This window comes from Pollachius pollachius (assembly GCF_949987615.1).
Source record: "Pollachius pollachius genome assembly, chromosome: 1".
Classification (NCBI taxonomy): domain Eukaryota; kingdom Metazoa; phylum Chordata; class Actinopteri; order Gadiformes; family Gadidae; genus Pollachius; species Pollachius pollachius.
This window is the reverse complement of record NC_136934.1, coordinates 2,940,799-2,952,941: the sequence shown is the minus strand read 5'-3', so window position 1 is coordinate 2,952,941 and position 12,143 is coordinate 2,940,799. Positions and strand designations below refer to the sequence as shown.

The 12,143-nt window shown below is 48.8% G+C and overlaps 1 protein-coding gene across 1 annotated transcript; it reads left to right on the top strand.

Annotated features, from left to right (window-relative positions):
* Positions 1–6,530: 6,530 nt before the first annotated feature.
* Positions 6,531–9,578, top strand: selenoe (selenoprotein e; the record flags this gene model as incomplete). Its single annotated transcript, XM_079750285.1, has 5 exons — positions 6,531–6,605; positions 7,474–7,608; positions 7,868–7,944; positions 8,588–8,666; positions 9,435–9,578. The coding sequence occupies 5 exons, from the start codon at positions 6,531–6,533 to the stop codon at positions 9,576–9,578; spliced, it is 510 nt and encodes a 169-aa protein (XP_079606411.1).
* Positions 9,579–12,143: the final 2,565 nt, after the last annotated feature.

The following is a 12,143-nucleotide window of genomic DNA, read 5'->3' as shown; positions in this document are numbered from 1 at the left end:
GCCGACTGATTTGCGCCTTTCCTGTTACTCTGGGCTTGAAGTTTCTCAGGGCCGGGGCAAGAGAGGGGGAGAGAAAGAGAGGGGGAGAGGTAGAGAGAGAGGCAAAGAGAGAGAGAGGCAGAGGGAGAGAGAGTGAGAGAGGGAGAGAGTGGGTGAGGGAGAGAAAGAGAGAGAGATAGAGGGAGAGAGGCAGAGAGAGAGAGAGAGGCCGAGGGAGAGAGAGAGAGGGAGGGAGAGAGAGAGAGAGGAAGAGGCAGAGAGGGAGAGGGACAGCGGAAGAGGAGAGAGGAGTCCTAAGGTGAAGGTATTTACCGCGGTCCGTCTCAGCCGCCCTTCAAAGCGCCCGGAGGAGACCGGAGACCTGGTCCGGCCGCCCCGGGACACGGAACACAAGAGCTCCTTTCAGGGCAGGAGGACAGTGGGGACTCTTGTGCCGAGGCCCTCCGACTGCAGCCATCACGCGCCCGCTGTGTCTACTCTCTGGGGGCTGGGGGAGGTGGTGGGGTAGGGGGTGGGGGTAGGGTGGTGCCGGAGGTGTGGTCGCGGGATGACGGATGCGTCTGAGGATCTCAGTGTGGATGATCGGAGCAAGGGTGAAGGATCGTTACTCAGGGAGTGTCCAGCGCAGCACTTATTATTAACCGCAGTTATTAATCAACTCCTCACTGATGGAGGTCGTTCAGACAGCCGTGAGCCCTTCCCGTCGTCATCATCTAACACGTGCACTCCCAAACTGTGAACGTACCCCCCTACCTCCCTGCAGCAGCAGAATGCAGTGGAGCAGCCAAACACAATGTTAACGTAGGGGCCTGCAGCACCCCTGACCCCGGGGCCCGCACAGACAGGGTTCAGCCCTGAGAACCGACCACATGTTCTATGGATCCTCCCTCCCTGACACACAACTCCGGAATGCACCCGCCATCACGCGTCAAGTCGCCACATCGTAGCGCTTGGGGGATTGAAGAGTTTTCATTGGTCTTTCTGGTGATCTGAAAAGACCATTGTGTGGTCTCCCCGTCTCACTTTCTTCCCCCCTCTCTCTCTTCCTCACTTTTGCTCTCTCCCCCCTCTGTCTTCCTCTCCCCCTCTTTCCCCCTCACTCTCCCTCTCCCTGCCTGTGAGTCGTGATTGATAGTGACGTAGCAGTAGGATGCGTGTGCATTGGGACTACAGGATCCTCTATGTACCTCTCAGTGGTGTGCGGGGACAGCACTGTTTGCTCCTGTTGTGATGCTGAGGCGCTGGGAGGTGGGGTGAAGGGGTGAATCCATCAGCACAAGACCAAAGGTGACACAAAGGGAGGGTGTAACAGGACAGCCCTGGGGAAGGGGGGGTAGAGCCGGCTGTTAATATGGCGGGAAAGGGGAGAGATGTTGCCTGGCCTTCCAAACATGACATGGACTCGTGCACTGGGTTCTATAAACTACCGGGCTTTTAGACTCAGCCCCCTCCCGTCCCCCTTATGAGTCAGCCAAAAAGCCTGGACCTAGAAAACCTACCCCCCCCCCCCCCCCTCCTCCTCCTCCTCCCTACGTTGCCATGGAGATTGACACAGATTGGAGAAACATCTGGTAGCCATTTCAGCCCTCTGGTGAGGAGAGGAAGAAAGAAATTTATGAGTGAGAGGAAAAAGAGGAATATTTTCTGCAATGCAAAGCAGAAAGAAAGTGGAGTTGTGTTACACTTGAAAGGGCGGGTTCGAAATATGGATTCTGCACGGACTGGAGATCACGTCCCTGGTCCACTTCTGAGCACTAAGCCCTGGACTAGCAGTTAGTGTGGAATGGGTTTCTGTTAGATGGCGGTTGGCATGCAGACATCTTGATGGATCGTGATGAAAAAAGGATGCATTTGAATGAATTTTGAACAATGCCTTTCAGCAAAAGGCGTTTTTTAACAGGGAGAAACTGTGCTTATTTTGGAAAATCCTTTGAGGCAAAAGCGGCTATTTCTGCCTCAATTACGCAGGAGTTCACTAACAATGGGAGAGCCGGTTGCTGCATCTTGCCCAAACTTTTGCTTTTAATTATAGACAATTCAAACAATCGGCTCTGTAACCGTCTGACACAAACAGGGCAGTCAGTTGGTTCCTGAACTGCAGTCGCCCTCCCCCTCCTCCCTCCCTCCCTCCCCCTCCTCCCTCCCTCCTCCCTCCCTCATCCTCCCTCTTCCCTCCCTCCCTCCCTCCCCCTCCTCCTCCTCCTCCCCCCTTGGAGGTCGGCCGAGCGATACTTGAGCCGCGTGTGGGTCCCTCCTCGCTGACGACGTGCTGTCTGCGAGCCGCGCTGCCTAATTGCAGTGTTTCTTACACGTTAAGACTCCCGTGTTTCTCAGGCCGGGTGGAAACGCAGTAACTATGAAATGACATTTACTGGAAACGGAGCTGGCGCTTGAGCGAGGCCAAAACCACCGCTCTGAGGTCAGCGCGCGACCAGAGAGACGAAACGAAAAAACGTAATGGGGTGACTGCTGTGCCAGCGTTGCGTGTGTTTATAGATTCTCAATGACATCTACTCAGGCTATGATTTAAGGCTCCCTCCTTCGAAACGGCACCAAACTAAAATAGAGTCCTCGGTGAAAGGGCCCGGTTAGGGTCCACCACACAGCCTGACGGATAGGTGATCGGCTGGATCGGGCTGGTTGTTACCGCGACTAACTAGGCCAAGCGGATGTTTCGCCAGAGATGGAAGTTGTTCCGAGGTTTTTAGTTTTACACGTCATGCTCCATTTGGCCACTTTCCTCCCCCAGAACGCTGTTTAGATTAGTTTACAGTATATATACAGTAGGAGGTACAGACTCAACCTTTCTACTGTATATACTGGACTGGAGATGTATCGAGTGTTACAGGGGTATTCTACTGACACACAACATGTCATCCTGCTATTACTATTCCCTGAGACCGCTTTTATAAACAATGAAAACAAATTGTGCTGAGCGGCCAGAAAGATAATTAACCCACGTTCATTCTCTTCATCCACACGTGTTCTTGTGCTTTTTCCTCCTTTTCCTCAGCTGAATGGGTGTGCAGCATGCAGTTGTCTGGGACTTGAAATTGCCCTAGATTTTTCCCCCGGTGTCAGCATAATTGCGTGGAGCAAGAGAGCGAGGAGGATTTGGAAGCCTAATAGAAAGCAGAGAGCAGTCCGATGCAGATGCCTTATCCATTTTTTTTATCCTTTCCACCAGTTTCCTCCCATTCTTGCGGCCGGTCTTTCACTCGCTTCCTGTGGCTTAAAACCCCCTTTTTATTTGTATATTTTATTCACTCTGTGTCTTTGTACCGTCGGTGGGACTGTTGGTTTTATTTTTACGATCCTCCAGAGGCCTGGTCAAAAGCTATTTTCCTACCCACCATAGAGCAACAGAGAATAGAAAAGCCACGACCACACTCCGGTAATCGGCGCCGTCGCAAAGAACGGTCACAAGTTTGATCCCCATTCTCCGCAGCCCAGAGAAAACAGGCCTGGGGTTTTATCGCTGATCGCCACATTTCCCCCGAAACCGCGCAGTGTGTGTGACCCACACGGCCGACCCTACAACAACAACAACAACAAGGGCAGCTTTGTTGTTCAGGAAACACACTTGTTTTCCCCTGTCCGTGTGAGAATCTCCCGCTCCCCAGAAACATGTGGATACAGATGTGGAGCCTCCAGCCTGTGGGGTTAAGAGAAAGCCTCATCCTGTCTCCCAGGGCTGGGGTTGACTGGAGGGTCCAGGCAGGAACGTCTCACCCTGGTTGTCACTCCATGTGCATTGAGATGATCTACGCTCCTCCACCACCCAACCACCTCCATCTCAACCTCCACCCACTCCATCATAACCTCCACCACCAGCAACTTCATCATCATAACCTCCACCACCACCACCTGGGTGTGTACGTGTGTCCATGTGTGTGCGTTTGTTTGTTTGTTTACGTGTGTGTGTGTCGGTTTGTCTGCGTGGTCCCCATGCGTGTTTGGGTGTGACCAAGTGTCTGTCTGTGTGTTTGAATCCATGAGCTTCCGTGACTTAAGCGCTATTGGAAAGGCCGACAGGACCAGACCAGAGCCCTTATGGGAAGACATGTGTTTCTGATTAGCCGGGCTGAGATTAGAAGGGAGGGGGGAGGAGCAGGAAGGAGGAGGAGCAGGGGGGGAGGGAGCAGAGGGCAGAGAGAATCAGTGGCTGTCGGTTCACCCCCTACCTGTCACTCTGTCACCACCACCTACCTGTCACTCTGTCACCACCTACCTGTCACTCTGTCACCTCCACCTACCTGTCACTCTGTCACCACCTACCTGTCACTCTGTCACCACCACCTACCTGTCACTCTGTCACCTCCACCTACCTGTCACTCTGTCACCTCCACCTACCTGTCACTCTGTCCCCACCACCTAAATGTACATTTATCAGCACCATGCATCGTCAGAATATGTGAACACTCAGAAACACTCCACCAATGAAGACGTTTCTTGTTAAGCCTGCAGCTATCAGAAGCAGATCAGAGTCAAGGTTAACAGTTGGTTGTGTGTGCATGTGTTTGTGTTTTTGAGTGCTTGTGTGTGTGTGTGTGTGTGTGTGTGTGTGTGTGTGTGTGTGTGTGTGTGTGCGTAAGTGTGTGTTGTGTGTGTGTGTGTGTGGCTGTGTGTGTTTTAGGACTTGTGAATTACGTCAGGGTGTTTTTTGCGTAAGTGTTGAAATAACACGGAAATGGTAGGACTTCCCTTTCATTATGATGATATTTTAATTCCATGGAGGCAATCGATGCTTCCCCATTTACATGGTCCCTCCATGGTCACTTCATGGCCACTCCATGGTCACTAGATGATCACTTCATGGTCCCTCCATGGCCACTTGATGGGGGAAGGTCTCCACCACTTCCTCCCTGTGGTGACCAGCACCCACTAACCCACCAGAGGAACCTTCTCGCAGCTCTTCACGTCCCCAGCTCATCTACCCGCTGGTCCCGGTTTGTTTGTTGACGTTCTCTGACTCTTCCTCAGCGGAACCTCCAGATGTTCCGGTCAGGGTCAGCACACACACGCGGGATGGAGCGTGCGTCGCAGAGCTCCCGCTTAAACAAACCGATCACCATTAAGACACGTCCTACCACGAGTTCACCACCCTTCACAACACCTCCACCCCCGACTTCCTCCACCACCGCGGCCTCTCCTCTTTATGAGAACGCTTTATTACAGTAGGCAGACAGGCTGCCCCACAGCCCCGGGACTCAGACAGGATCAAACACACACGCACACACACACACACAAACAAACACACGCACACCCACGTGCGCATGTATGCACACACACTCACACACACCCACGCAAGGCCTGCTGTTATGGAGGCCGCTTCCGAAACTTTTGGCAGACCAGGAAGTGTGTGTGCAAGTGTGTGTGTGTAAGTGTGTGTGCGTGTGCGTGTGCGTGTGCGTGTGTGTGTGTGTGTGTGTGTGTGTGTGTGTGCGTGTGCGTGTGCGTGTGCGTGTGTTAAAAGGCTCTTGACTGATGAGTTTGGGAAAAAGGGAACAGCCTCAGAACTGAGAGTAAAGCAGACAGATGACAGAAGTCCGAGACACAGACAGATGTCAGAGAGAAAGACAGAAGTCAGAGAGACAGACAGATGTCAGAGAGAAAGACAGAAGTCAGAGAGACAGACAGAATAGGGACAGACAGATAGCATGGAGAAAGACGGATATCAGAGGGACAGAGATATCAGAGAGACAGACAGAAGTCAGAGAGACGGACAGATGCAGGGTAAGACAGAAGTCAGAGAGACAGACAGAAGACAGTGATACAGACAGAAGCAGGGACAGAGAGATAGCATGGAGACAGACGCAGAAACAGACAGATCCATAAAGTTGTAAGAAAATGATTCAGGCGTGGAAGAGTTGGATAAATGTTCCAGAAGTATAAACTAAAATAGATTAATGTCGGCTACCTTTGCATAACAATCTTCATAGCCATGCACTGTATTTTATCCACTGTTCAATTAGCAATAAGAAAAGTTGGAGAGTATAAATACGGGTTGAATTATTGTTAATCGTCTCTGGGGCTTCATTCTACACATGACTATTCATTTTCCCATTGTCAGCAGATTAGTGGTAATAACATTTTTGGCAGTGTGCGCTATAAGCTGCTGGAGCAGAGTGGTGTGAACACATATGGTATGCATCCACACATATAGGCTAAGGAGCCACACAGGCCCTCACCCCACCCAGCTCCCAGTGCCTGCACTCCAGGCTTCTGTCCTTCTCTACAGCCGTACTCAAACCCCTCTGGCTGCTCATTCTCCTCAACTTTCCATTAACTGAGGACTTATTGTATGCTGTCATCCTTGAACTTAAAAATAGTACCTAGCATCGCGTAGCATCTTATCCTAGCTTGTTGTAGACGGGGAATGGACATATTGTTCCACTTTCTCCTGACAAATGTACTTACTGTAAGTTGTTTGGGATGAAAGCGTCTGCTAAATGCCCTAAATGTAAATGTAAATCTCCAACAAGCCCTTTACAACATAAATATATAACATAATATCGTACAATGTGACAATGGATTGGCGCCCAAGGGCCGAAGAGGCCAGGTCTGTTGAGAATTCTGGCAGGTCAACAGTGGTGGGAGACACGGTCAGAGAAACAGACGGACAGAGAAACAGGCTGCCACTTCATGAATTCGCCAGCAGCTGACACGATCTGCGCCACACTCTAGGTTTCGGAGGTCGGTGACTGGAACAGATAGAGAGGGGAGATGGTTTTAGTTCAGAATTCCAGTAAGGAACAGCTTATTTTTGTTGGAAGCACAATTGTCTGTGGCCGGGCCTTTGGAAGTACATTTCACCCGCCCATCTGCCAGAAGACGGAGGGGTGGGCACTGCCGCCCTCTAGTGGTGACCTAGTATACGTGTTCTCAATAACATCGATGAGTAAACATTGTTATTCCACCGTCGTGGTGCTCAAAACCCCGTGAAGCCTCTGTGGTTTTGTGAATAAGCACAAGCAGATGATTGTAGCATTGCAGCATTGTGTTATGCAAACCCCCTATGTTTATAATTCTGGAGTTCTGAACAGAAAATAGGTTTTCGGTTATGTAGGGAATGCATCTGGCTCTTACTTGCCATGTCATCATTTGCCATGGGAAACGGCGATAAGAGCACAGATGTGCTCAGCCTCGCTCAAAACTAAACACACAGGGAGAAAGGAATAAACCATGAAGTTTGCCAGAGGGGAAATAGTTTAGCTTTTTGAAAGACAAATCAACAGAACATCAAAGACTGAGACACAGGCATCATTAGTGGCATTCAAATGAGAGTTGCATAACAGGTCATAACAGATTGTAATTATTAACGTTTATTTAGATGAAAATAAAAAAGATGGATTTACTTAAGACCTGGATTTATCCCCTTAAAAAAAATGGTTTACTCCTGCTGATATGCTTAAGTACTCAATGCAATTTGTACTCCTAAGTAGTTGAAATAACTTGGAGAGAGGCTGACAGCCTGACAAGGACACGTGTCGTAAAATGTGGGCCATTTACTTGGTCGTGATTCTGGCGATCTCCGCCGACGCGTCAGGGAATGACAGCCACGCTCCGGTGGAAGAGACGCGGGTCATCGCTCGGGGGAAACTGCTGGTAGGTACCGGCGGCGACGCTCTAGCCGCTCATTGAAGGAACGGCGATCCGAACCCACTTGACGTGTGACAGCCGTGCTCGCGATGCATATCGACAACCCACCAATAAGGCTTCGCCGAACCTGTCAGTACTAATCGTGTTTCAGGATACGGTGTCGAGTCTGGCCCTATGGGGCTGTTGTGTATTCAGTCTAGGCGCATTTGGTCTGTATAGGAACACGATTTATATCGACTGACTGTCAACTGTCATCTGCTCCCAGGCTCCCAGTGTGGTCGGGTGAAGCATCAAGAAGATGCCGGAACTCCACCAATTCCTGATGGAGCGCTGGGCACTGTAGTATCCTCCTTCTGTGACCGTGAATTCATTATGTAGACGGTGAATGTGTGCCTTCATTCATTCAATCATTCATCCATTTGATCAGCCATTTATCGTTCATGGAAAACGAGACTGTGATAGTAACTCACTATACAATAAGTATGTGTAGCACAATGCCCGTATATAGTATTATATAGTCTACAGTGCTTCCAAACCTGGGGGTCCAGAGCCCTCTTGGGGTCCCCTGCTCTGCACATGGGGCCATTCGGGGGGGGGGGGGGGGGGATTACAGTCTAATATGATTAGGAATAGAGGTGGTGTCAGTTAGCTCACATTGGAGCAGATATCTGAGAAGTGAATGCACAACAAAGTATTAGTTGGGGTCCCCAGACCTCGAGACGGCGGGGTCCTCAGATCTCAGACCTAGACACGGGGTCCCCAGATCTAGCCAGGGGTTCCCAGGCTGCTACCTAGCTCGTAGCTAGCAGAGAGCTAACCCCCTGCTCTTCCTACGCTCACCACCCCGGAGAGCAGGTGTGGAGACCAGGTGCGGAGGGGCTTGTGTTTCCCAGGGAGAACTGCAGTCTCTCTTCCCTCTCCCCCTTCTCTCTCTCTCTCTCTCTTTCTGTTTGATGCTCTGTCGTTTCCTTAATCTCCACCCTAGCCATAACCTGGAGTATGATTCCTCGGAGGAGAAGGAGCCCCGTCTGATCTTCTACGATGACAGGGACGAGGTGGTGCAGGTGAGGTGACAGCCCGGAGGTATTTTGGTCTGCCTTGCTCATAGGTAAAGGCGGCAGGTTAAATCCCGAGGGAAGGATGGTAGAGATGTTTGTGGGGGAGTCACGATACTCTCAGAGCAGAACTCAATTGGATAGTGAAGCTACAGAGAGGTAGAGACAGACACAGACACACACACCCATGCGCGCACACACACACGCACAAACACACTCACACCCTCAGAGACTTCTCCACAATATTGAGAAACACATATTCAGCATCTCTTCATTAATATTCATAACATCCATGCCTCTGTAAATGGATTCATGTAATTTAATGAATGCCATTTTATTTAAATTAAATGTCAGTTGTTTACATTATTACCTGCGCAAGCGTTTGTATTTTTTCAGTCAGTCAGTCAGTCAGTCAGTCAGTCAGTCAGTCAGTCAGTCAGTCAGTCAGTCAGTCAGTCAGTCAGTCAGTCAGTCAGTCAGTCAGTCAGTCAGTCAGTCAGTCAGTCTCTCTCTCTCTCTCTCTCTCTCTCTCTCTCTCTCTCTCTCTCTCTCTCTCTCTCTCTCTCTCTCTCTCTCTCTCTCTCTCTCTCTCTCTCTCTCTCTCTCTCTCTCTCTCTCTCTCTCTCTCTCTCTCTCTCTCTCTCTCTCTCTCTCATGCTCTGTCGTTTCCTTAATCTCCACCCTAGCCATGACTTGGAGTATGACTCCTCGGAGAAGGGGACCCGTCTGATCTTCTACGATGACAGTTGCAGTCATTCTTTAACTCATTCCTATCAGACGGTCCCTGTGAAAGCGATGACGGCGGACGCCATCGGCCAGCTGCTGGAGGCCCGCGGCTTCTACAGGAGGAGCCAGAAGGGAGAGGAGGTTCCCGAGGAGTTCCAGAACTTCCCCCTGCACTCCCCCAGAGACGAGCTCTGAGGACCCCTAGTGGCCGCGGACCGCCGCTGCAGCCCTGTCGCTTAATGACGAGTGGGGCTCCAAGGCTCAACTGTCAGCCCAGCCCCACTCCGATGGCCCCTCGACAGGCTGCGGCTGCGCAGTCCGAACTCCGTCAACCACCTCAAAAATATAAATTGTGAAAAATATGTGGTGTTATGATAATAAATATTTGAATTGGCTCCATTGAAAGAATGTTTTTTCCAATTTTCAATATAGGCTCATTATCCCGATGCTACTATTGTTAAGAGATTTTTATAAAAACAATAAATATGGGGACTAAATATAAAGAGGAATTTTGGGGGCCCCAAAAGGCCTTCTATGAGGCCTGGGGCTCCAGGCAATGACTGGTTTGGTCTCGCAAAATTGTGGGCCACTTCAAACACAGTCCGGCAAACACCGCGGAGCTTCAAGCACAACAAGCTGCCCTTGGACAGAAGCAGGAGCCGCTGGTCCAGGACGTTCCAACACGTTGGAATTCGACGGTGGATATGGTCAAGCGTCTGAACCGCAATCAAGCAGCAATAAAAGCAACCCTGGACCAACAGCAGCACAAACTCATTATGCTGACACCACCAGAATGGGACAAGGTGCAAAGACTTGAGACTCTTCTAGAGCCCTGTCGGTAAGTAATCCACATATTAATTATTAATAGGCCTATAGTTTGAAATAAAATGTAATTAATTAAATTGAAATTATATGTTACCTTTTTGTAAACTACCAACTTCTGTTGTAATCACTTAATGATGTGTGTGTGTGTGTGCGCGTGCGTGCGTGCGTGTGTGTGTTTCATTCAACTGCAGGTATGTAACTGAGATCCTGGGTGGGGAGGCCTATGTATCCTGCTCTGTTGTACTGCCTGCCCTCTGCCACTTGCGTCGTGTAATGGAGGTCTCTGATGAGGACCCTGCATATGTGGTGCGATTTAAGACGGCATTCAAAGAAGACCTAGCCTCCCGCCAAGAAAAGACCAACAACACATGGCTCAAGCTTGCAACGGCCCTGGATCCACGCTTTAAAGACTTGAAGACCCTGCCCAAGAGTGAAAGAGAAGAGGTGTGGACCACACTGGGAGGCATGCTGCATGAACAATCACCAAGAAGGTCTCCACAGACTTCTGAAGATGGGCCACCCAAGAAGAAAATGAGCCTGCTCCTACAAATGTGCTCAGATTCAGATTCTGATGAGGAGGTGCAGCCTGGCAGAGACATACACAGGTACAGGGCAGAGCCCTGCATTAGTATGGAGGACTGTCCATTGCAGTGGTGGTCTGCTCATTCAGGAGCCCATGACAAGCTGGCCCTGCTGGCTCGCAAATATCTAGCGACTCCTGCATCCACAGTTCCATGTGAAAGACTCTTCTCAGTGGCAGGCCACATCGTGCAAAAGAAACGGTCAGCCTTACTTTCAGAAAATGTCAGCCAGTTAGTTTGCCTCAGCAACTGGCTAAAAGAAGAATAGCCAAGAGACACATTTTATTGTACGAAGGTGTGGTAGTTTGTTAATTTAAAAAAGGGAAAATGTTCAACCAATGTTTAACCATTCTAAACTTAGCAATGGCTAAGATGCCCATAACGTTTGGGATGACTGTTATCTTTAAGTTTGATTAAAAAAATAAAAATAAAAATGTTATATGCTCATAGGCATTGCAAAGAGACTGGCACAAAACAAAAATTGAAATATGGTGTGGTATGTTTAAGTTCGATTTTATTTTTCATTATTAATAACACCATCATCTGGATTCTTTCATGAATAAAAGAACATGCTAAATGCCTATATATCCACCTTCTGTCATTTATCTTTCCGTTCCTACAACAATATACAGAGAAATTCAGAAATTCCGGGCATATTTATGAATGGCAATTAATCGTGATTAATCGTGATTAATCCACAGCTACCCTGTGATTAATCAGATTAAAATTTTTAATCTATTGACAGCCCTAATATATACATATACTTATGTACAAACTACTGTCACCTTTTTCATCAATTGTTCTCGTAATCTGGGAGAAACCAATTAATGAAAGCAATGGTACGTCTTAATTTGAGTGATCGAACTCTCAACTCATTTACATTTACATTTACATCTAAGAGATGTTTGCTGACGCTTTTATCCAAGAATTCTTGCTGACGCTTTTATCCAAGACTTATCTTCACTCTGTTCCAGGGTCTCCCGAAGCTGGAATGGAAGATGGATCTCCGAAACCCTCTTCTCGACCCGAATGAGTCCGTCAATGTTTAGTTTTATCAGACTTCGGGGGACTTTACCGCACCTGGAAGTATTTGTTAAAGCCCAACTCTTATCTCACACACACACACACTCTGTTAGGGCTTACTTTATACTAACCTAGGTACCTGGACTGTGGGAATAAGCGGGTGTGTCTGACAGAAAGTTGTCAAAATTTTAACACACAAAAAAATGAAGTTTAAAAAAATTAACATTTAGTTGTTTTTTTGGAAAAAAAGTATTTATGTATGTTCAAGTCTTTATTAAAATCTTCACAAAACGTCAGTGTTTTCCACCAGCTATGTTTACGTTGAAAAACT